Genomic DNA, 24,072 nt, shown 5'->3' on the forward strand with positions numbered 1-24,072 from the left:
GGATCACCTGAGGTCAGGAGTTCAAGACCAACCTGACCAACATGGTGAAAACCTGTCTCTACTAAAAATATAAAAAATTAGCCAGGTGTGGTGGCAGGTGCCTGTAATCCCAGCTACTTAGGAGGCTGAGGCAGGAGAATTGCTTGAACCCAGAGGTGTAGGTTGCAGTAAGCTGAGATCATGACACTGCACTCCAGCCTGGGAAACAGGAGCGAAATTCCATCTAAAACAAAACAAAACAAAACACTAAGACATGTAGCCAGGCATGGTGTGCACCTGTAGCTACTGCAGAGTAGCTGGGACTCTGAAATACTCTGAAATAGCTATTAATACTGCAGAATAGCTGGGACTTTGAAATACTCTGAAATAGCTATTAATACCAGGCTAAAGTGGGAGGATCGCTTGAGCCCAGTAAATTGAGGCTGCAGTGAGCCATGTTCATGCCACTGCACTCCAGCCTGGGCAACAAGCAAGACACTGTGTTAATAAAAAATAGATAAGTAAATAAACTCAGATCCAGCACCTTGCCCATCTCCCCACCATGAAGTGGGTAGGAAGCAGAGAGCATGGGCTAGTCCTTCTATATTGACTGGTCTTGCCAATGACACTCCCTCTGGGGCCTCTTGCTTTTCTTGACAGGTCACCTGGAGCCTGGGGGTTGGCCCAGCTCTCTCAGGATTCAGCAGACATTGGAGGTGGCAGCGAAGGATACAGTGGTAGTCAATGTTATATGAGCAGGGTCAGCAGGCCCTGGAGCTTCCTGAGTGCACAATGCAGAAGGCTGCTTACTATGAAAACCCAGGACTGTTTGGAGGCTATGGCTACAGCAAAACTACTGAAACTTACGGCTACAGCACCCCCCACCAGCCCTACCCACCCCCTGCTGCTGCCAGCTCCCTGGACACTGACTATCCAGGTTCTGCCTGCTCCATCCAGAGCTCTGCCCCTCTGAGAGCCCCAGCCCACAAAGGACCGGAACTCAACGGCAGCTGCATGCGGCCTGGCACTGGGAACAGCCAGGGTGGGGGTGGTGGCAGCCAGCCTCCTGGTCTGAACTCAGAGCAGCAGCCACCACAACCCCCTCCTCCGCCACCGACCCTGCCCCCATCTTCACCCACCAATCCTGGAGGTGGAGTGCCTGCCAAGAAGCCCAAAGGTGGGCTCAATGCTTCTAGCTCCTCAGCCACCATCAGCAAGCAGATCTTCCCCTGGATGAAAGAGTCTCGACAGAACTCCAAGCAGAAGAACGGCTGTGCCACTGCAGGTAGCTCCCTGAGGTGGCCTACCCCCAGACCAAGCCCCCTCCAGATTGACCCAAGGAAGCCTAGACAGGGCTGGAAATGCAACCTTGAAGGTCATATGTCTAAACTCCTACTCATGTCAAAATGTTCTTTTTTTTAGTGTTCCTGATTGGGGTCGTGACCTTGCAGTGACAGGGTGTTCCCTTCCATTCCAGGCTGCTGGTGCTATTGCTGGACAGGTCTTATAGCTATTAATAGAGAGTGCTTCCTTATATGGGCATATCTGTTTTCCTGGGCTGCTAATTATAACTCCGTTCCCTCTTCCACCCAACAGCTCTTCAAGATTTGAAGATAGGTATTACAATCCCCAAGCCTAGGTGGTTATATAGCCCATATCACATGAATCTCGTTCCCTTAAACTCATAAAAACTGAAGTCTTAGAAAGTACCATACTAAGTACTTTCTAAGCATTATCTAATTTAATTTTTCAAAGAACCTTTTGAGGTAGGTATGTGATAACATCCCCATTTTACAGATAAGAAAACTGTTAGAGAGGATAGGCAACTTGCCCAAGATCATGAAACTGCAAAGTGGTGGATTTGAATCCAATCAGTCTGGCTTTAGGGGCTGCTAAGCATAACCATGCTTAGCATTTGGCCCACCTCAGCCCAATTCTCCCACTCCAGCAAATCCATAATGGGGAGGTGCCTGTCCTAGTAGGAGAGGATATTCTGGGAGACAGTAACAGCCTTGGATTTCTCTAACTGGAAGGGGAGTCCCTCCAGTTGGGGCCTTCTCTAGGTCCACCCAGGGCATGTAGAAGATAGGCATGGCCAGGAACTCTGAGGGCTGTTCCTTCTCTCTGCTTAGACTGCCTGGTTCCTGAAATTTTCTGACCTTGTGGTATCTGATGTGGTTTATCTTCAGGTAGATGAACTTGCTTCCAGGTCCAGGGCAAGTTTGGGGCCTGGGGTGTGGCTTGTTATCAGGGATCTGGTTTGCCTGATGCTTTCTGGGGCTGCTGCTCCTAAGGGGAAGGTATTATCCTGCCTGCAACCTCCTTTTCCTGCCCCTCCTTCCTCAGCTGCAGGCTCAGGCCCTCCCTCCCAGGAGAAATCCATTTGTCTTCCCTGGGAGGGAGTGGACAAGCAGCTGAGAGGTGGCAGGGTAGTAACAGCCAGTGTTGAGGCTGCTGCTCCTAGCACTGTGAATACTCAAAATGCTTCCAGCCTGGCCTTGGACTCCCTAAAATACCCAGGCAGTGTTTTTGTTTGTTTGTTTGGTTGGTTTTTATTTTTTTATTTTTTGTTTTTTGGTTTGTCATCTCCCTGGCTTTGAGTGCAGTTGGGCTGCAGTGGGGCGCCAAGATCTCCATCCCCGTACTTTGCTGGGGGTTGGTGGGGGGCTTTGCCCAGGGGCCAGCTCCTAAGCAAGGCAGGCTGGAGCTATTTCCTCCTCCTTTCCTTCTCCATACCCCACCCCTGGCAGCAGAGGCTGGGAGGAGTGTTCAAAGGAGTCTGGCCCTTCTTTGACAGAGGGAGGCCTTACCAGCTGCTCCTGGTCTCTCATTAAACTCTTTCATGGCCTTTCGGTGGGTATGGGATGATGAACTAGGCTGCAGGGGAGAGGGTGGGTAGAGTGAACTGGATCTCAGAAGGCTGATGGAGGTTTCAGGTGCGACTGATAGGTAGGCCTAGTAGGGGGTTGGTAGGTAGGTGAATTCCTCCTTGGAATCATACCTCTCAAACGGCCCTTCCCCACCCCAGCCAGGATTGGAGGTGGGGGGAGGGAGGAGGAAAAGAGAACCAGGGAAGCACCCCTCTCCAGTCCTGAGGGTCCCCACCCACTCGCTCAGCGCCCTCCCTCTCTCCCTCCCTGCCCAGGAGAGAGCTGCGAGGACAAGAGCCCGCCAGGCCCAGCATCCAAGCGGGTACGCACGGCATACACGAGCGCGCAGCTGGTGGAATTGGAAAAGGAATTCCACTTCAACCGCTACTTGTGCCGGCCGCGCCGCGTGGAGATGGCCAACCTGCTGAATCTCACGGAACGCCAGATCAAGATCTGGTTCCAGAACCGGCGCATGAAGTACAAGAAGGACCAGAAGGCCAAGGGCATCCTGCACTCGCCGGCTGGTCAGTCCCCTGAGCGCAGCCCACCGCTCGGCGGCGCCGCTGGCCACGTGGCCTACTCCGGCCAGCTGCCGCCAGTGCCCGGCCTGGCCTACGACGCGCCCTCGCCGCCTGCTTTCGCCAAATCACAGCCCAGTATGTACGGCCTGGCCGCCTACACGGCGCCACTCAGCAGCTGCCTGCCACAACAGAAGCGCTACGCGGCGCCGGAGTTCGAGCCCCATCCCATGGCGAGCAACGGCGGCGGCTTCGCCAGCGCCAACCTGCAGGGCAGCCCGGTGTACGTGGGCGGCAACTTCGTCGAGTCCATGGCGCCCGCGTCCGGGCCTGTCTTCAACCTGGGCCACCTCTCGCACCCGTCGTCGGCCAGCGTGGACTACAGTTGCGCCGCGCAGATTCCAGGCAACCACCACCATGGACCTTGCGACCCTCATCCCACCTACACAGATCTCTCGGCCCACCACTCGTCTCAGGGACGACTGCCGGAGGCTCCCAAACTGACGCATCTGTAGCGGCCGCCGCCAGCCCGAACTCGCGGCAAAATTACCTCTCTTGCTGTAGTGGTGGGGAGGCGGGTGGGGCCTGCGAGGCAGTTCGGGAACCCCCTTCCCCGCTCTTGCCCTGCCGCCGCCTCCCGGGTCTCAGGCCTCCAGCGGCGGAGGCGCAGGCGACCGTGCCTCCCTTCCATGGGCGTCTTCCTTTGGGTGACTCGCCATAAATCAGCCGCAAGGATCCTTCCCTGTAAATTTGACAGTGCCACATACTGCGGACCAAGGGACTCTAATCTGGTAATGGTGTCCCAAAGGTAAGTCTGAGACCCATCGGCGGCGCGCCCTGCAGAGGGACCAGAGCTTGGAGAGTCTTGGGCCTAGCCCGCGGCTAGCTTAGTTTCAGAGACCTTAATTTATATTCTCCTTCCTGTCCCGTAAGGATCGCATCGGACTAAACTATCTGTATTTATTATTTGAAGCGAGTCATTTCGTTTCCCTGATTATTTATCCGTGTCTGAATGTATTTATGTGTATATTTGTAGATTTATCCAGCCGAGCTTAGGAATTCGCTTCCAGGCCGTGGGGGCCACATTTCACCTCCTTAGTCCCCTTGGTCTGAACTAGTTGAGAGAGTAGTTTTGAACAGTCGTAACCGTGGCTGGTGTTTGTAGTTGACATAAAGGATTAAGACCGCAAATTGTCCTTCATAGGTAGAGTCAGGAAGCCCGGTGGCGTGGCACAACACACGTTGGTCATTTCTCAAAAACCACAGCCCTCACCACAGTTTATTGATTTCAAATTGTCTGGTACTATTGGAACAAATATTTAGAATAAAAAAATTTCCCAGTCGGAAGTGTATCTGTGTTAATCATGCACACTTGCAAGCAGATCACTATGCCTTTATCTTGCACAATCCCCATGGAAGGCCTCGAAACAGACTGACACTTTGAAAAAAATATTTTATTTATTTGGAGTCTAGTGCATAAATTGGTTCTGGGGATACTTGATTACTTTCCAGCTATTGAAATTAGGGGAGGGGGAAATGAGGATGCAAACCTAAAAAGGTTCTGGGCAGGATGATTTGGGCAGGGCTTTTTGAAAGCAGCGCCTGCTTTGCTGTTTTTACTGCCTTCTTTCTAGACACAATCGACTTTACACTGGGGAGGCCAGAGCTCACTTTTCTGCATTAAGTAACAAAAAATAAACTTTGAAAGAAAACTGACAATCAAAAAAAAAAAAAAAAACACGAGAAGTTGTAAAAAGAATTGAGCTATGAAAAAGCTAAGGTGTAGAAAAAGAAACCATCATTTGGAGACGTGCACCTAAGCTTTTTCTCTAGGAAATGCTGTCATGAATTCTTCCTTTGTAGTGATCATTAGTTCATTTCTAAAGAAAACAAACATTCCCCATGATGTAAAGTAATAAAAGTTTCATTAATGAAACATAACAAGTATAAACACCTTGTTTACTCCTGTTTCTTATACAAAATGGGCAAAAATGTCTTCAAGGATTTATAACCATTTTGTAAATATTAATGTGGCTTCTGCTTGGGGTGGACAACTTCCCGGCTTCTATGGGAGGGGCCACTTAGAAAACGCCTTCAGATAAGGTTCAATTCTTTTGTATTTCAGCAAAGTCAGCCCACACATCTCTATTTGGTTTGACAAATAATGCAATTCCTACTACATCCCCGATGACACGAGGTGAAATTCCTATTGTGTGGAAATAATTTAACTTCTAATCTTCTGGTGGAACAACAATCGTTTCTATTTGGATGTTTGTATTTCACTAAGTAATGATGGCTCAAAATAATATTTAGTTTCCTTGTTCCTTTGTGCTGTTTTTAAAATGGCATGTTAGATTTGGGGGTGGGAGGGGATATCCTTTTGCTAAATTTCACTTTATCTGAGCAGGTTTAAAATATATATGTTGTAGAAGTGTATCAACAGAATAAATGATTTCAATCGAAGGCACATTTTACCCACTTTCAAGGCTTAACATTGTTTTCTATGAAATTTGCATCCATAGGCAGAATTTCTAATTGTCTTGTAAGAAATTATTTTTTAAGCTATTAGAGAAATCAAGGAAGCGCTCACTGCCTTGCAGCGATTACAACCACCTTTCTTAACTGGCTAAATATTAACTAGCTGAATTCTCAGGCTGCTTAGATTCAGCCCGATTTTCCCTCATCTCCTCTTCCTACCATAAATAATAAGAATACATAATGTGTCATGGCTCCAGGCGTTTTCCAGCACAGTGTGTTACCGCAGGAGTATCTGCTGAGTCTGCGGGTGTCTGCAAAGCCCCAAGTGTCATTTGTGGCTTAGGGTTTCATGGATTAGACTTTAAACGGTGTCTAGCCCGGCTGACATTAGCTTCCTCTCACACTCAGGCTCCAAGGAAGTGTGGGATCAGGGGCTCCCTCTCCAGGCAGCCGCAGCTTTCCCCGACGCCCTCCTCTGGAGTGGGGTGAGGGCTTGGACCAAATCTGCCACGTTCTGTCACCTCTGGAGGTTCCCGAGACTTCTAATAGCTCGGATCTGTTCCTGCCATTGGCGTGAGACTCATCTGAGGGGCGTGGGTGGGGGTGGGCGGCGAGCCGTGGGAGGGCGCGTTTCCGCGCGGCTGCCAGCCCAGGAGAAAGTTGGGGCCCGCGGCACAGCCATTTAAAACTTCATAAATTATAAACAAGCCGCCTTGGCCTTCGCAATAAATTCCGCTCCTTTTGAGCCTGCAATTAGTGTTAGAAAGCACCCGAGTCTGAACACAACCAAACGCCCTCTGAAGGGCCCAACTGCCTGAGGTTGCAAACCTTTATTTCCCAGCGCCACCCCCTCTCCGACTGAGGTTTGCACACACAGTCGCCTCCTCCCCCGCCACTGCCGGCGGTACACACTCGGCTGGGTTCCCGCTCTGCAACGGAAGGTCACAATAGCTGCTCTATCGGCTGCGGAGGCGCCTGCCGCCTCCCCCCGCCCCCCCCACCCGAGTCTCAGAAGCAGAAAAACAAGAGAATGGGGGAGGGGAGGCCCCAGCAACAGCGCCCTTTGCGGGAGGCAACCTCCACCCTAGCCAGGGTCTCTCTCCCGGGACGAGTGCTCGCAGAGGGTTGCGGGGAGGGCAAAGGGAGCGCACCAAGACCACGAGGCTGCTCCAGGCCTTGCCGCAGGGTGCTGGCTTGAGGGTGCCCGAAGCAGCCGCGCCATTGTGTGCCAGGTTTTCCCACGGGTTCCGTGATGGGGGAGGCCATATAAAGGGAGCTCGGATCCGGGTCTCTCCGGCATTGGTCTCTGGGAGGGTCTACCTCGTTTGCCCAAGGGGAAGAAATGGCTCTGTCTCAGGTCTTAGCCAGCTCTGCTTTTTTCCTATAGAGACCACTTTGGGGAAGGTGGGGATCAGGGAGATTGTGGGTCCTCCCCGGGTCTGAAGAAAGGGGTCAGGGCAGGATCTCAGGCCCATGGGTGAGGGGTGGCAGTCGTCTGGACATTCTTGGTGGTGTTCTGTCCAGGCAATCAAATGTGAATTAAGGCAGGATAGCTGTGAGGCAGCCAGAATGACCAGCTGCAAAATGGGAGGTGGGGGTGGGGAAGGAGATGCAGACAGTGAGAGCTTTCCCTGCAACCAAGAAAAACTCAGGATCCAGCCAGGAGTTGAAGTGCTGAGACCCAACTGAACTAGCCAGGAAGAATGGGGAAGTGGCAGAAGAAAGGCCTGGAGAGTAGTCCTGGTCACTGGTAAGCAGGTCAGAAGGGGCAATTAAGTACATATTCTGTCTCCTGGCTTTCAGACCTCCACCTCATCCAGGAACCTGACAGAGAAAAATCTGCCTCTGATGGAATCGTTAAGTTAACCATCCACCTGTACCATTTCTTTGTACAGGCTTTCAAATGAGAGAGAGGAGAGAATACAGGAGGAGAATGTTTCCCCTCGGTGCAGCCCTAAGCTCCCTATCAGAGACACATCAGCCAAATTAGTTTCCGAGGCTTCAGAGGCTGCTAACATTGCTGAACAAGATTTTTCAAATTTCTATGTGTTAGGAGTATTAGAAGATAGTGATTACCTACACTAGCAGCCTTTGTCCCTTTTCCTTTCCCTAGTCTGTACCAGCCCACTGGCCCCTGAGTGAAGTGCATCTTCTCAGCCTGCGGACGTGGGAGCTCAGGCTCTCCATCTGTTGAGGTTTTTCATTAGGGAGACTACAGAGGATGTGTGTGGGTGTGTGTTTGAATAACAAAGAAGTAACCCTTCATTCTAATAAAAGTGTTCCTCTGCTTGACCTGGAGGAGCCAGAAGCTTGTTTATACCTTCAGTATTCGAGGGACAGTCACAGGCCTGTTTTGACCTTTTCCTGAGAATTAGCTGAAACGTCCCTCTGAAGTCAAGTAGTGAATCTGTTATAGGTCTAAGGAAGGTCCTCTTCATCTGGGAGTTCTTGGCATTACTTTGGTCCTTCTTTCAGAAACTGAAAGAAAACAATAGGAAGAACAGAAGTTTGTGAGTAGGCAGGAAGGGACATGGACGACCCCAGTCTTCACAGGCCTATGGCCTGATCACTTCGAGGCACTGCAACTTCCCAGACAGAGTATATATGTAGGGCTTGGGTTGAGTGGCCCTGTTCTGACACTTTGGGCACAGGGAGCTGAGACTGGGCTGTCACTAGCCAAGCCCTTACCATCTTTGAGGGCTGGTTCTTAGATCTCTCTTGCAGAAGACCTGGATAGAAAGGAGAAAGATTGGGTATATTGGGAGGCTGAGACAGGAGAATCGTTTGTACCTGGGAGGCGAGGTTGCAGTGAGCTGAGATCACACCATTGCACTCCAGCATGGGCAACAAGAGTGAAACTCTATCTCAAAAAAAAAAAAAAAAAAAAAAGACTGGTTACATAAGTCCTCTGCACTTTCTGCACTGGTGATGCTGGAGAGGAAGGATGGTGAATGATGAGGATAATCACAGAGGGCGAAATCTTAGTTCTCATTGTTCCCTTGTTTTCTACTCCAGCTACAAATGCCCTTATCTTTGGAGTCCAAGGTTGGGAACAAATGGATTTAAGTACCTGGCCTAAAGCCTATTCCTAAAAACTTCCCTTAGGTTTCACACCTACCTTGGCAAGTTGGAAAGTGCAAAGACAATGTAAGGGCCCATTTTCAGGCCAGGTCCAGCATGAAACAGAGTGAACAAAATTAGTTCCACACATTAGGGAAGAGCCAAGGCAGACGAATATCCAATCATTTGCAGTAGTAGAGGCAGGTGAAGGGTCCCCAGATCTGTAAGGCAGGAATTACTGCATGAGTCTTTCTGTCCTAGATCTTTGGGCAAAATGTCCTGATTGGTTCCTATAGCTAGTCTGGATTATTTTAAGCAAAGAATACTATCTGGAAAATCATAAAAGCTGGGTTTTAACATCAGTAAGGGCCAGAAGAATTTAAATCCTAATTTAAACCAAAACTCCCTCTGGTACAGGGAGTGTTTTTACCTGGGAAGCAGGGCTCAAAACCAGGCCAGGAGGGCTTGTTGGGCCAGGAATGTCCGTGGTTGGTGAGGCGGCTGGGAGAAGGCCTTTTTGATGGTTCCATTGTTCACAGCGCTGCCCTACAAATACCATACCCCTCCCCACCTCCTCTGCAAGGGCCGAGCGGAAGAGTAGGTCTGGTGAGCTGAGCTCTAGGGAGCTGGTACCATCTTCCTTCATCCCGCCTCGGTTACCCCTTGGGGCAGCAACGACGCCATCCCAGGCCCTTCCAGAGAACACACAAAAGAAGCCCCACCCGTCCTTAGACCTGAGGACACGCTCGGGAGGGGGCTGGCGTGGACCCCGTTTCATGGCGCCCCGGGCCCCGGCGGGGAACAATAGCCGCCGCCTCCTGGGCGGTCTGGTGGGCGCGCGGCACAAACGTCCGCGCCGCCACGTGACGCGCGCGCTCGCTGCGCGCTCTCCGCGCCTCCTCGAGCTGCCAGGCTGCGGGCGGGGTGGGCGGGTGCTCATGATCCACCTGGAACACTTTTGCAAAGACAGACGGTGAGTTAATCACCCTACCGGCTGGCGGCCGCGTCCCCTCTCGCCCGCGAGGAGGACTGGAGAAGGGGCTGGGGTGGAGGATTTCTCTGTGTGTGTCTATGGTGGGGGGCGGGAGAGGTTAGTTCTATTAAGAGTTCATCAATCACCCGGTGTGCACTTTTCGCTCGACAGCGGTTCCTCCTACTTCAGAGCAAGTCTGGGCCAGCTGGGATCCGACCAGAAACCGCAAGCGGAGGAGACGCAGGCGCGCAGGCTGAGCGCTAACTGAAGGCGCGACCTGAGCCCGGCGCCTGCTGGGGAGCTGCGCAGCCAGGACAGCGGTCGGCAGCACAGGGCCTGGGAGCAGGGCCCGCCGTCACCACCTCACGTGGGGAGCCAGCACTGCCGGCCGCCAGCCCTGCCGCCTGCCCTCGGACTTCCTAGGGCGCCCAGAGTCCTCCCAACGCGCCTGCACCCACACCCGCCCCTGAGCCACAGTGACCCTGCATTCCCCGCCCCCTGCCACACCTCCTGCGTGCCCAAGTGTCACCCTTAAATACCGCTCTACACCCAGAGAGGGACGAATACACCTCTGAAGACAGGGCAAGACTAACTTCAATGGGTCAGAAGGTTCTTGCAGGCACTGTTTTATTTAAGAGTGCCTATTTACTGGCAGGAGTATTTGTGTGGGAGGAAGTAGGCTAAGACTGCTGTTGAACTTGAAGCTAAACTTGAATGCCATTTAAAATAACAATAAAAATATACTTAAAACACCAATCACAATGATATGACTCACCTCTCCTTTCCAGTGTGGAGGAAACACTCCAGTATTTTTACCTCCGTTCTTTCCGGTTTATTTTAAGAACACCCTAAAGGGATAGACAGCAAGTGTCTGAGGGTAGTCACTAGCATTAGAGCTGTTTACAGCAGGAGGGTTTGGTGGAGTTAGTGGTGAAGCATTTTTAAACCCTTCTGGAGTGGTCATGCTGTTCTCTTTGTAAATCCTAACAAAGTTCCAGCCTAGTTCCCCTTTTACCCTTTTTTGCTGGGGGACTTCAGCTGAGCTGTTTCTGAAGTTAGTAAATGTGTTGCCTCAGCCCACAGAAAATACTACCTGAAGGAGAGAAAGCCTCAGCTTTGCCCCCTCTTCCTTCAGCCTTCTCTCCCTTCATCCTCTTGCGTGGAAAATTAACTTGCTTTGGAAAAATGTTCTACCATGTTGCTTCAGATAGATATAAGCTGAAGCATTAAGCCTCACACAGTGTCCTGAACTCACTGAGCAATGAAACTACTGGTCCTGCTGTCCTTGGTTCAGTCTGTTCCTCCTCCTTGCCTTTCACCAATTTCTAGTGAACAGCTCCTATACACACTGTGCTGGGCTCTGGGATACAAAGACAAGTCACTGATGGTGTATGCTCTTCAATCTAGTGGGGAAGAGAAATAATCTTAAAACAATACGACAGGTGCTATAACGGAGGTGTGGTCAAAATGTTCCTCTAATAAAAAAGGAGCCACTAGTAGTACTATAATGTCGAAAAAATAGTTTCAGAGGAGGTGAATTCGGGTTCCTGAAACATAAGCGTTTTTCAGGCCAAGAAGGGAAGGCCATACCAGATAGAGAGGACAACTCATGCAAAAGCAAAGAGGGAGGAAAAAGCAAAGTCTGGGCTTGGAACAAGGAGAGTACTTTGGAGTTTGGTTATCCTGGCTGAAAAGAGAGATTGCACAGGGTTCACGTGAAGGAGTCTGGACCTACTCTCTAGAGAATGGGGAACCACTGCAGGTTTTAAGCTGGGATGTGAAGTAACATATTTTGAAGCTAACTCAGGGATGCTGTGCTGATTAGAGAAAGGAGAGATAGGAGGCAAGAAGAACAAAATAGGAGGTGACTGCAACAACACGGCAGAGAGAGGAACTAATGTAACAAGAGTGAAGAGAAAAGACATTTAGGGGTAGAATTCACAGGACTTAGTGATCAATTGGATGAGTAAAAGAGGAGTTGTGGATTTGAGGGACTGAGTCACGTCATTCACTAAAATGAATAGAGGAGGGAGAAGAGAAGGCTTTGCAAGGAATCTAATGAGTTCGGTTGCAGTCTACGTTGTATTTTCTGCTTTGCTACTGATACACTGTGTGGCCCTAAGCAACCCACTTAATCTTTCTGGACTTCAGTTTCATTAGTGAAAGAATCAATAAAGATATCTACCTCATAGGCTTATCATTAGAGTTGTATGGGAATGTGTGTTAGGTACTGGTATCTTCACCAGGCCCAAGTGAGTGTTCTATATAAAGCTAAAACCTAGGAAAAACACACCCGCACTCACACCATGCTGATGAATACTTAGATCCCGGGTGTCCAGTGAGAAATGTCTTAGAGAAATTAAAAACAACAACATCCTACTGCTTCCTAGATATTGAATCCAAGCTAATGTTTAGGACCAGGTCAGATCAAATTGCTATTCAGAACCGTCTCCTTCAAGAGCGGTACTTGCTGGAGGATTCATGCAGAAATGTGTTCTTGGTATCAAACCACTAAAGAAGAGGTCTTTTAGCAGATGTCAGAAAGCTTCCATGCTTTTTTTTTTTTTAAATATCATGTGTCTTTCAGGGAATGCTTGAAGCCACCTACTCTCTTTTGAACCTCCTTGAGCCCTGTGTGGAATGGTGTAGTATAGGGAAGAGTGCTGAACATCTGACTTTGGCCATTTACACCAGGTGTGATTACAGCAAGTTGGTTATCTTTTCTGTGTTAGTATTATCATTTGTAATACAGAATTATGAAAGGCTCAAGATAAGGAAGAGAGATATTTTGGGAGATGTTATAAGAGTAAATAAAAGGTATTATTTTTCACTTACCAGATTGGCAAACATAAAAACTTCAACATCCCATTGACTTGGCAAAGGTGTGAGGAGACAGGAACTCTCATATATTGCTGATAGAGGTATAAATTAATTTATTTCTGTGGAGAAATGTATTGAAACTGACAGTGCACACACCTTTTGACTAAATCATTTCACTTCTACAAATTTTTCTAATAGGTAAAAGCTTGACCATGTGTTTGTAATACCAAAAGGTTGAAAACAAGCTATATGCCCACCAATAGGGAATGGCTAAATGAACTGTGGCAGGTGTATACAGTAGAACAGTATAAAGTTATAAAAGTAAACCAGGGCCAGACGCCGTGGTTCACATCTATAATCCCAGCACTTCGGGAAGCCAAGGCTGGCAGATCACTCAAGCCCAGGAGTTCGGACCAGCCTGGCTTTGTAGAGATGAAACCTTATCTCTACAAAAAATACAAAAATTAGCTGGATGTGCTTGTGCATGCCTGTAATCTCAGCTACTCAGAAGGGTGAGGTAGGAGGATCACCTGAGCCCAGAGAAGGTTGAGGCTGCAGAGAGCCATGATTGCACCACTGCCCTCCAGCCTCAGCGACACACTCAGACCCTGTCTCAAACAACAACAACAACAAATCCAGGAAGTTATGTGTGGATATATATGGAATGGTCTGAAAGATACAATGGGGGAAAAGCACAGTGTGAAAAAGTCTGCCTAGTATGCTACCATTTGTGTAAAAAACTGTGGAGTACACACACACGTATAAATTATGCTAGTAAAAAGTGTCTCTGGAAAGATATACAAGTTGGTTGCTTATGTGAAGGGGAACTAGGTAGCTGGGAACAAGAGTGGGAGGAAGACTTTTCACTGTATACCCCTTTGTACCCTTTGAATTTTGAAGCAGGCACATTTAAATTTATTACCCTTTTGAAAAAATAAAAGAAGCCGGGCACAGTGGCTCTCACCTATAACCCCAGCACTTTGGGAGGCTGAGGCAGGTGGGTCACCTGAGGTCAGGAGTTCGAGACCAGCTTGGCCAACACGGTAAAACCCCATCTCTACTAAAAATACAAAAATCAGCTGAGCGTGGTGGCACAAGTCTGTAGTCCCAGCTACACAGAGGCTGAGGCAGGAGAATCACTTGAACGCAGGGGGTGGAGGTTGCAGTGAGCCAAGATCACACCACTGCCCTCCAGCCTGGGCAATAGAGCAAGACTCTGTCTCATAAAAATAAAAAATAAAAAAATAATAATAAAGGAACAGAGCAAACGGTGCGGGGAGGGAGAAGATCAGGAAAAATAACTAATGGGTACTAGGCTTAATACCTGGGTGATGAAATAATCTGTACAACAAACCCTCATGATACATGTTTATCTATGCAACAAACCTGCACATGTATCCCTGAACTTAAAAGTTACAAAACAAAACAATGCCATTACTCACCCTGAGTAAAATGATAAAGGAACAACAACAAAAAATTGGTTAGTACAAGTGACCTGGGTGTGCCCGTGTGTGTTCATATGTGTCCTTATTTATACTTGCTCTATCCAGCAAAATTAATCATGGGATACCTCTTGTTTTGCTCCCCCAGGGCCCTGATGCTGATCAACCTCAATGATAATGAGGGGATTCTTCACTCTTGCTTGGTGCTGGGGTCCCAGGTCTGTCTCTACCCTCTCTTCTAGGAAGACTCAAGATGAGGCTACAGAAGTCTGGCAGAGCAGCAGGCCTCTCAGTCAGAACCACTGACTGTGTGGCCTCCTGGAAATGAGTGCGCCTTCTTGAACACTGCTGTGCTTGCTTGGGATCGAGGCCTGCCACAATGCCAAGGAGTAGCTACTATATTTCTTCCTCTTTGCAGACTGTGAAAAGGCAATGGACTGTGGAAAGTCATGAGACCCAAGGTGGTTCCATTTTTTGCAGGATGGCTTTGCCTTTTAACCTCTGAGTAAAGTGACTTCCTCTCTAAAATTAGGGGTTTGATGTAGCTTATCTGGAAGGCGTTTTCTAGTTTTGACATCTTAGGCTGTGAAAGGTCAGCCTTTAGCCAGAGAAAGAGTTACTGCTTAGGCTAAGGGACATTTGGCCCCCTCTGGATCCCTGGGGCTCAAAGGCATATTCCAATTTGAGAGATGGAAGAAAAAAAAGGCTGAATCCTCTCTCTTCAGATGCCCATTCTCACTCCTTCCTTCTTCCCATTGCCTCAGAACCACTCTAAATTTTCTCTGAAGAGACTGGGAGAGACAAATCTCTTTCTCTTCCCACCCCACTGGCATCATCAAAGCCAAGGTAGGGAAGCGGCAAGAAGCAGAAGTGAGCCCAGTCTCTGCAAAGCACCAATTGGTCAGCAAAACTTGGGAAACTTCCAACTGACCACTTCTTAAGGATATGTTCTAGAACTTCAGCTGAAGTAAACTTAAGTTTTACCTTGATATTGACCTCTCTGCAACCCAACAAACCTCTGGACACTTTTTAGGTATACTCATGTGCCAGCTAGCCATGACCTCTCATCATTTATGGTCCCTCCCATAGGAACATCTCCTTTCTTCCCACACTGCCCCCTCCCACCCCAACTCCTACAGCAGAATTTTTCAAAGTGTGGTCCCAAACAATCTTGCTTTAGAATCACCCGAAAGTCTTGTTAAAAAAAAAGGATTCCTAGGCCAGGCACAGTGGCTCATGCCTGCAATCCTATCACTTTGGGAGGCTGAGGTGGGTGAATCACTTGAGCCCAAGAGTTCAAGACCAGCCTGGCCAATGTGGCAAGACCTCATCTCTACAAAAAAATCAAAAATTTAAAAAAAATTCCTGAGTCAGACTATTAAGTAAAAATCTCTGGGGATGATTCAAGAAACCTGAACTTTTAAACAAGATTCTATGGTGATTTCTACCCACCTGATGTGGTTTTAGGAGGCAACAATCTAAAGATATCCTTCAGCCGTTATTAGTCATGGTAAAGACACACCATTCTGTCCACTCTGCTTACGTCCAACAAACACTTTCGAATGCCTCCATGTGTCAATCACTGGCTTGACCAGTGAGTCTTTCATTCACAAAATTCTCAGGGAAAGGCACAGCACTTTAAATGGTTTTCCTCAGGGAACGTCATATTGTCAGATTTTCAACAGGTTTAGAATTCTTGTCCTTAGGACTCCTTTGCATCCCTACCTCCATCCTAGGATGACTGAGGGATGCTACAGAGAACTGCATCTTAATCTGCACTTTCTCTTAATGTGGATTAAGAAAAAAAAAAAGACACCCACCTTTTTTTACCCTAACAAACAAGATTTTCTGTGACGGGATTAGGAAGCCAAGAGTTTCAATGTACTCAAGTGCTTCCACGCGGTAACATAGTGGGACTTGTCTAGAGGGCTTACCCGGAGCTTCCTGAAAACTTTAAACTTACAGAAGCAATCCCTGCACTTTGGGAGGCTGAGGTAGGTGGATCACTTGAGGTCAGGAGTTCGAGACCAGCCTGGCCAACATGACAAAACCCTGTCTCTACTAAGAATATAAAAATTAGCCGGGCGTGGTGGCATGTGCCTGTAGTCCCAGCTACTTGGGAGGCCGAGGCATGAGAATTGCTTGAACCCGGGAGGCGGAGGTTGCAGTGAGCCAATATCATGCCACTGCACTCCAGCCTGGGTGACAAACCGAGACTCCATCTCAAAAATAAAATAAAATAAAATAAACACACAGAAAACCAGACTGCCACCCTTTATCACTTCTGTCTGAAGAAAAGAGGCTAGTTATTAGAAAGGGAGAGAAAGGTAGTCATGAAAGGGATAGGGAGTGGGTGGGGGTGGCTGCTGTGGTGAGCAGGAAGGGAGAGATTTCAAAGCATTCCTACATCAAACACAACCTGGCAATTGGGCCCCTCTGCTGTCACCTCCCGTGGAGAACTCAGCACCAGGACCCAGCAGGGCGAGTGACCCTGGGGAATTCATGGCTTGACAAGTAATAAAATTAGTAAGACATTTCTCCCATACTTTGTGAACATCTAAGAGACAAACTTTAATGTTACTCAAAATATGCTATATTCACATCTTTCTATATTTCCCCAATAATATCTTCCAATTTCTCCTTAGATAATTATACATTAAGATTCCTCTAGAGTAGATTTATAAGTATAGCTAAAACCTGTGTCAGAAATAAATCTCTAGCTCCTTTGGTTTGAGAATGTCTTTTCCCTAGCCTAACTTTCTCCTAACAAAATGTCATTACACAGTAAATCCTTGGCAAACATCTGTTGAATTTGAGTATGAGATGACCAGAGTCTTGACTTCCAACCTGAGCAAGTCAAGACCCAGCCCAAGAATAGAGATGCCAACTCTGAGCCCCAAGGTGTGGGATATGCCAAGGATTTGGAGATTAAGGGAGTGGAGAGAAGGGTGAACAGAATGTAGCTTTCTTTTTTTTTTCTTTTTTTTGAGACGGAGTCTCGCTCTGTCACCCAGGCTGGAGTGCAGTGGCATGATCTCAGCTCACTGCAACCTCCGCCTCCTGGGTTCAAGCGATTCTCCTGCCTCAGCCTCCCAAGTAGCTGAAACTACAGGCGTGTACCACTAATTTATTTTTATTTTTATTTTTTTAGTAGAGATGGGTTTCACCGTGTTAGCCGGGCTGGTCTTGATCTCCTGACCTCGTGATCCACCCACCTCGGCCTCCCAATGTGCCGGCATTACAGATGTGAGCAACCGTGCCCAGCCAGAATGTAGTTTTCTGTATGCGATTATCAGAGAAATGCTATTGGGTCTGAACAAATATTGAACATCTCTCCCTCGCTCTCACCCACAGTTGTGAAAACAAAACAAAACAAAACAGTATTTTTAAAAACTTCATTCTTTTTTAGTACACTTTCTTCCCTCAGAAAGGCTAAATCTCCAAAATTTTACTTGATGGAGCTAGTGTGGATAGCTCATGGGTGCATTAAAGTCAAGGCCTAATTATATCATGAAGGACCCAGCCTTTGCCCCAAATGCCCAGGAGGAAAAACTTAGTCTTTGTTGCCGTGAAAGCTGCCAGGACACCTAGGCAGCCTGATTTTTCTGAAGCCTTAGAGAAAAGGCCCTTAATTTGAGGGGTTTTGGTGAGACTTGCCAGACAGTCAGGCTGACTCTTCTGCCCTAAACCCTGGGTTGCAGCCGGCTGGATGTCTTCCCCAAAGAGGTTTATAAAGCCATCCTTCCTTCTTAACCCATGGGGCCTCCAGGCTTAGGAGCTGTGATAGGATAAGTATCATTTGAGGGAACAGTGTGAGAGCTGGGACATCTTGCAGATAAAAACTGGCTATTAAACTCTAGCCAGAGGTGGAGGAGGGGGCATTGTGAACTCAGCAGCATCTTATTTGCTGTTACTTTTGCATAAATGGCACAGGAAAGGAGTGAAGAAACGTGTCTGCATTTTAAGGCTGAGCTAGCTCTGAAGAGCTCTATCATTTTCTAACTGGGGTGCTAGGGAAGAACTTTTATTTTTCTCTTCTTAAAAATTATTTAGGGCTGGGCGCGGTGGCTCACGCCTGTAATCCCAGCACTTTGGGAGGCCGAGGCGGGCGGATCACGAGGTTAGGAGATCGAAACCATCCTGGCTAACACGGTGAAACCCCGTCTCTACTAAAAATACAAAAAATTAGCCGGGCATGGTGGTGGGCGCCTGTAGTCCCAGCTACTCGGGAGGCTGAGGCAGAAGAATGGCGTGAACCGGGGAGGCTGAGCTTGCAGTGAGCCGAGATCACGTCACTGCACTTAAAAAAATAAATAAATAAATAAATAAATAAATAAAAATTATTTAGGACCTTGTCATCTGACTGGCTATAGCACAAAACTGAAATAGCAAAACCAAGATTGAAGGGCTATTTTCAGCACAGGTATTCCATTTCCAATCAAACTCAAGAACTCCAGCAGTGCAGGAACCACAGACCTCTTTAACTTTGTGCTGATTCCTAGGCATCCACCCTGTACTGGCTCCCCTCAACCTGGGGACACCCCTCCCCCATCTTGCAACAACTTCAGGTCCATCAGTAGTCCACATTTTGGTAGGGCTTTGTTTATTCACAAGTCCACATCCCTGGAAGGAACTGGCTCCCTGGGCTGTGATGGCGCCTATTCTAAAGACTTCCTCAGAGTGGAATTTTAGGCAACAGCTGAATCGCTCTTTTATGACAAGTGAATCAGTAAAACAATGATAAAACCTCGCTTACCATAACTTAGAGGCTGTAATAAGTTAAGTTTTCAAGGGCACTTGATATAAGCTCTGAGTAGACTCTTTAGAGTCTTTATTCACACAGGGTTTTAGGAAACCACCCTCTTTCATAACTACTGTGTGTAAATAATCTCTATTTATCTAACTTGTAATTTTCCTACACTCCCCCCAAAAGGGAACATTAAAACAAATGCTAAAGGAAGTTGGAAAGTTTGTCAATGTAAAGCTGGTCTTTGTAACCTTTCTACTCTTCATTTCCTGTGCCAATTGCACTTTTATTTCCCGTCTCTCTACACTCAGTAAACAAAACCATATTATCAAGGGAAAGACGTGAGCCCATTAACATTGTGAGCCCTCAGATTTCACTCACAAGAGACGATGCAGCACTTATCTGATGGAGCAGAAGCTCTAATTGCTTCGAGGTACAAGTCCATCCAAACCTCTGAGATCTCACCCGTCCCCGGTAAGCCTTTGCGCCCTCCACACAAGCTCCTCAGTGAAAGCAAGCGCCGCACCGGTGCCTGTGCCAGCCTCCCAGATAGAAGCATAAAGAGTGTTCCACCACCACTCTGGATTCTTTATTCCAACAACCCAGCCAGAGGGGAAAATCTGCTAAACTACCCCACAAGGCAGAAACTTTATCAAAATCTGGCACTACAACACTGGCCCTCATCACGCCGCCACAAATTGCGAGGGATAGAAGAAAGCTGCAAAGTCACGTTAAAAGGAAACCTAGTCAAAAAGTGAAAATTTTGTCCTGCCCTAGGCACACAGCACTCACAGCATAAAATGTAGTTCCATGAGTCCTAGGAAAGGGGGAAGAAAGGAAAAAAACCAAACATCTGCTCTAGGTTTAGAAGAGGGATAACATCAGCGCCAAGCAAACCGAAAGCGCAGAGGACTCAGAAGAGGGGAAGAGGAATAACTTCATCTATCCTGGAGGTGGGCGAAGAGCAGTCTCCACCGGCCGCGCGTCATGCTCCCATTTAACCTTTTCCACGCCGCGACGCCCACACTCCGCCCTCGAGGGACTAGCTCCCCACGATCCAGAGCAGAAGCGGCTCGCGCCCCTGCATCCCCTCGCCCTCACCCGAGCGGCCAGTCCTGCCTTTCTCCCCCCACCTCGCCCAATACCTGTCCGAGAGCAGGCGTTCTGCGCTCTCGCCCCGCCCTTGCCCAGGCAGCCCCCGGTCGCGACGGCTCTCCTCGGGGCTGGGGGGCGCTGGGCGGCGGCCCTGGGCTGCTTTGGCTAACTTGGCTGCGGGGCAGGCGCGAGGAGGCGCGCCAGTCGGGACCTGGGCCGTGCGGGGAGGCCGCCCATTGGCCGGCCAGCGCCACGTGGCCGCCCCCGCCGGTATATTAGGCCACTATTTACCTCCAGCTCACTCGCCATGGCTTGGAGAGGGCAGCTCGGGTAGAGAGGGGTGGCGGAGCGGCGCAGACGGCGGCAGTCCTGCTCAGCCTCTGCCCAGCTCCGTACTCCGGCCCCGGCCTGCGCCCTCAGAAAGGTGGGGCCGGAACCATGAGCTCCTACCTGGAGTACGTGTCGTGCAGCAGCAGCGGCGGCGGGGTCGGCGGCGACGTGCTCAGCTTGGCACCCAAGTTCTGCCGCTCCGACGCCCGGCCCGTGGCTCTGCAGCCCGCCTTCCCTCTGGGCAACGGCGACGGCGCCTTCGTCAGCTGTCTGCCCCTGGCCGCCGCCCGACCCTCACCTTCGCCCCCGGCCGCCCCCGCGCGGCCGCCCATACCGCCTCCGGCCGCGCCCCAGTGCACCCTGGAGGGGGCCTACGAACCTGGTGCCGCACCTGCCGCGGCAGCGGGGGGCGCGGACTACGGCTTCCTGGGGTCCGGGCCGGCGTACGACTTCCCGGGCGTGCTGGGGCGGGCGGCCGACGACGGCGGGTCTCACGTCCACTACGCCACCTCGGCCGTCTTCTCGGGCGGCGGCTCTTTCCTCCTCAGCGGCCAGGTGGATTACGCGGCCTTCGGCGAGCCCGGCCCCTTTCCGGCGTGTCTCAAAGCGCCAGACGACGGCCACCCTGGTGCTTTCCAGACCGCATCCCCGGCCCCAGGCACCTACCCCAAGTCCGTCTCTCCCGCCTGCGGCCTCCCTGCCGCCTTCAGCACGTTCGAGTGGATGAAAGTGAAGAGGAATGCCTCTAAGAAAGGTAAGTCCGCGGGCCTTGGATGGGGCCACCTGGGGTTGGGGACGGAGCCTCCCCCGCGGAAATGCGCTGGGAGCTTGGTGCCGCTGCCTCTCCAGACAGCGGTTTGGGTTTTGTGGAGGAGACGCGTTCCCGGGCGAATTCCATTGAGTCTGCCTCGAGTACAGACTCGGAAAATGTGCCAGGCATTCAGAAAATTTCAGGAAGGAGCTCTCCGTGGAATGTCTCTTGGCACAAATTCTGTTCCTAGGGACCCAGGAGGGCTGCGCTGGGACTTTGATTCTAACTAGCTCCACTGCTCACCCACGTTCTGTCCCCGGCCTTTGGCCTGGCTGACGCTCTGTCTTTACGTTGCAGGCAAACTCGCCGAGTATGGGGCCGCTAGCCCCTCCAGCGCGATCCGCACGAATTTCAGCACCAAGCAACTGACAGAACTGGAAAAAGAGTTTCATTTCAATAAGTACTTAACTCGAGCCCGGCGCATCGAGATAGCCAACTGCTTGCACCTGAATGACACGCAAGTCAAAATCTGGTTCCAGAACCGCAGGATGAAACAGAAGAAAAGGGAACGAGAAGGGCTTCTGGCCACGGCCATTCCTGTGGCTCCCCTCCAACTTCCCCTCTCTGGAACAACCCCCACCAAGTTTATCAAGAACCCCGGCAGCCCTTCTCAGTCCCAAGAGCCTTCGTGAGGCCGGGACTTGGGGCGGAAAAACTGTGGCCTGCAGAAGTCCCAGGCGCCCCCCACCCCGTCTAGACTTAGGAGCTCAGTTTGAGATGGAGGTGGGAGAACAAAAATGAATAGGGATTTCACTTGGGAAATGAAGTACTTTAGTTGGCTTCTGATTTCCAGACTATAAGTCCAGATATTAATTGGCTGTCTTGTAAGCCACTTGTTTGGTTATGATTTGTGTCTTATCAGGGAAAAGGTGCCCAGCTGCCAGCCCAGCTCCGCTGCTGTGTTTGCCTCACTTAGTCATATGCAATTCTCGTTGCAGAGTGGCAGACCATTAGTTGCTGAGTTCTGTCAGCACTCTGATGTGCTCAGAAGAGCACCTGCCCAAAGTTTTTCTGGTTTTAATTTAAAGGACAAGGCTACATGTATTCAGCTTTTTGAGATGACCAAAGCTAGTTAGGGTCTCCTTGATGTAGCTAAGCTGCTTCAATGATCTTCACATTTGCACTCCAGTTGTTTTTTTCTTTAAAAAAGCGGTTTCTACCTCTCTATGTGCCTGAGTGATGATACAATCGCTGTTTAGTTACTAGATGAACAAATCTACAGAATGGGTAAAGAGTAGAATCTGAACTATATCTTGACAAATATTATTCAAACTTGAATGTAAATATATACAGTATGTATATTTTTAAAAAATATTTGCTTGCAATGACCTTATAAGTGACATTTAATGTCATAGCATGTAAAGGGTTTTTTTGGTAATAAAAATTATAGAATCTGCTGCTCTCTGCTTTTCTTACACTCTTTAATAATGATTCTCTTTCTTTAAAGTTGATTCAGTTTCCTGTATTTGAATTTTCTTGATTCTGCTATGATAATTTGTTTATGTTGATAACTTTTTTTTTTTTTTGAGACGGAGTCTTGCTCTGTTGCCCAGGCTGTAGTGCAGTGGCACAATCCTGGCTCACCGCAACCTCTGCCTCCCAGGTTCAAGTGATTCTCCTGCCTCGGCCTCCCCAGTAGCTGGGATTACAGGCACGAGCCACCATGCCCAGCTAATTTTTTGTTTTTTTTTTAGTAGAGACGGGGTTTCACCATGTTGGCCAGGCTGGTCTCGAACTCCTGACCTCGGGTGATCCGCCCACCTCGGCCTCCCAAAGTGCTAGAATTACAAACGTGAGCCACCACACCCAGCTGATAACTTTTAAAAATAATACTTCCTACAGGTTGTGTACACACCCAGCAAGTTATGGACAATTAGTAGTTTAAGAGAGAAAGCTACTCTGCCAAATGTCCAAGTAACTATGGAAATACTTTCCTTACCTTGAGTGCCCTAGTTTTATGGTAGGTGTGTAGTCTGCACATTAACTCAAGTGTTAGGTGCCTACTGTGGAATGTTGTAAAGCCAAGGAGACACTTCAGGGAGATCTTGTTCTTTTGTCTCCTGTCCTCACAAAAGGAAGAGGAAAGGTGACCTGAAGACTTTGTTTCTTGGTTAGTGTTCCCTGAGAAAGGCAGCTGCACATCAAAAAGTTCTCAGTGGCTGAATTCCCATTTCCAAAGTCAAGAGTTACAAAGGAGACTGGGAAAGGCTAGTAGTCACAAATTTCTACTTCCTGTAACCCAGACTGAGTATCTGGCTGAGAGAGAGCACAGACAGTGCCTTTCTGATTTCAGAAATGAAATATTTTCAAATGAATACTTTGGAAGAGGTACAAGCACAAAATTTGAAAGTTGACGAGAGTATGTGGTTTAAGAAAACCCCAAAACCTATTCTCTAATCTATTTCACCCAACCTTCCATTTCTCATCCCTGGAGGCATTCATAGTTGACCAGAATTTATGTAACCTTGCAGAAATATGAGAAAAAGATACAATATAAAGATACAGAATCAAGTGGATACTTGAGACAGTTTTGGGGAGTAGGTCCTTATTTTACAACTATAAGTTCTTTCTGTAGTTCAACAGAAAGGCTAAAGGCCTAAATAATTCAGATAAGAACCTCACCTATTTAGCTAGATTTCTAGATTCCAGTATAATGCTTTAAATCTAATTATTCATAAATCTAAGCAACTGTGAAAGATTACTTTTTTTATAAAACAGCAATATGATTAGTTCTCTTACAAAATTGGAGTTACACTGAAGTTCTCATTCTTTGCATCTATAGTTGAATGGAATTGAAGAAATAAAATGATCAGCTCAAACAAACTCAGCTGATTAGAGGGAAAAGATATTGCTTAAAAAGCAGGTCTGTCAATATTATTCTTATGTTTCCCCGTCTGCCCTTTAATAACTTGATGCTAATTGAATCTTGTTTGAAACAACAGCCCCCCT

The 24,072-nt window shown here is 48.6% G+C and overlaps 2 protein-coding genes and 2 long non-coding RNA genes across 10 annotated transcripts; 3 read left to right on the forward strand and 1 right to left on the reverse strand.

Moving 5' to 3' along the window:
- The first annotated feature begins 719 nt into the window (after positions 1 to 719).
- Positions 720 to 4,714, forward strand: HOXD3 (homeobox D3). The gene is made up of 2 exons (XM_054478087.2): positions 720 to 1,264; positions 3,125 to 4,714. The coding sequence occupies exons 1-2, from the start codon at positions 724 to 726 to the stop codon at positions 3,880 to 3,882; spliced, it is 1,299 nt and encodes a 432-aa protein (XP_054334062.1). The 5' UTR covers positions 720 to 723; the 3' UTR covers positions 3,883 to 4,714.
- An 86-nt stretch (positions 4,715 to 4,800) lies between these two features.
- Positions 4,801 to 21,497, reverse strand: LOC129031519 (uncharacterized). 7 transcript variants are annotated; one of them, XR_010122849.1, is made up of 6 exons: positions 20,692 to 21,497; positions 12,714 to 12,817; positions 10,654 to 10,726; positions 9,336 to 10,214; positions 8,964 to 9,126; positions 4,801 to 8,323 (listed from the first exon to the last, which is right to left on the reverse strand). It is a non-coding gene; the product is annotated as an uncharacterized LOC129031519 (long non-coding RNA). The 7 variants fall into 7 exon arrangements; XR_008501066.2 differs by lacking the exon at positions 20,692 to 21,497 and adding an exon at positions 20,033 to 20,152; XR_010122848.1 differs by lacking the exon at positions 20,692 to 21,497 and adding an exon at positions 20,033 to 20,152 and having other exon boundaries at positions 11,134 to 12,817.
- Positions 9,495 to 10,634, forward strand: LOC134737694 (uncharacterized). Its single transcript, XR_010122843.1, has 2 exons — positions 9,495 to 9,878; positions 10,050 to 10,634. It is a non-coding gene; the product is annotated as an uncharacterized LOC134737694 (long non-coding RNA).
- Positions 20,421 to 22,519, forward strand: HOXD1 (homeobox D1). The gene is made up of 2 exons (XM_054478088.2): positions 20,421 to 21,066; positions 21,421 to 22,519. Exons 1-2 carry the CDS (start codon positions 20,421 to 20,423, stop codon positions 21,753 to 21,755), a joined length of 981 nt encoding a protein of 326 aa, XP_054334063.1. The 3' UTR covers positions 21,756 to 22,519.
- The last annotated feature ends 1,553 nt before the right edge of the window (positions 22,520 to 24,072 follow it).

The sequence above is a fragment of the Pongo pygmaeus genome, chromosome 11 (assembly GCF_028885625.2).
Source record: "Pongo pygmaeus isolate AG05252 chromosome 11, NHGRI_mPonPyg2-v2.0_pri, whole genome shotgun sequence".
NCBI lineage: Eukaryota > Metazoa > Chordata > Mammalia > Primates > Hominidae > Pongo > Pongo pygmaeus.

Excerpts from the sequence above, each read along its gene's own strand:
- HOXD1 (XM_054478088.2), top strand. The coding sequence starts at position 20,421 with ATGAGCTCCTACCTGGAGTACGTGTCGTGCAGCAGCAGCGGCGGCGGG. Across the intron at positions 21,067-21,420 it reads GAGGAATGCCTCTAAGAAAG|GCAAACTCGCCGAGTATGGG; the intron begins GTAAGTCCGCGG and ends TTTACGTTGCAG.
- HOXD3 (XM_054478087.2), top strand. The coding sequence starts at position 724 with ATGTTATATGAGCAGGGTCAGCAGGCCCTGGAGCTTCCTGAGTGCACA. Across the intron at positions 1,265-3,124 it reads GAACGGCTGTGCCACTGCAG|GAGAGAGCTGCGAGGACAAG; the intron begins GTAGCTCCCTGA and ends CTCCCTGCCCAG.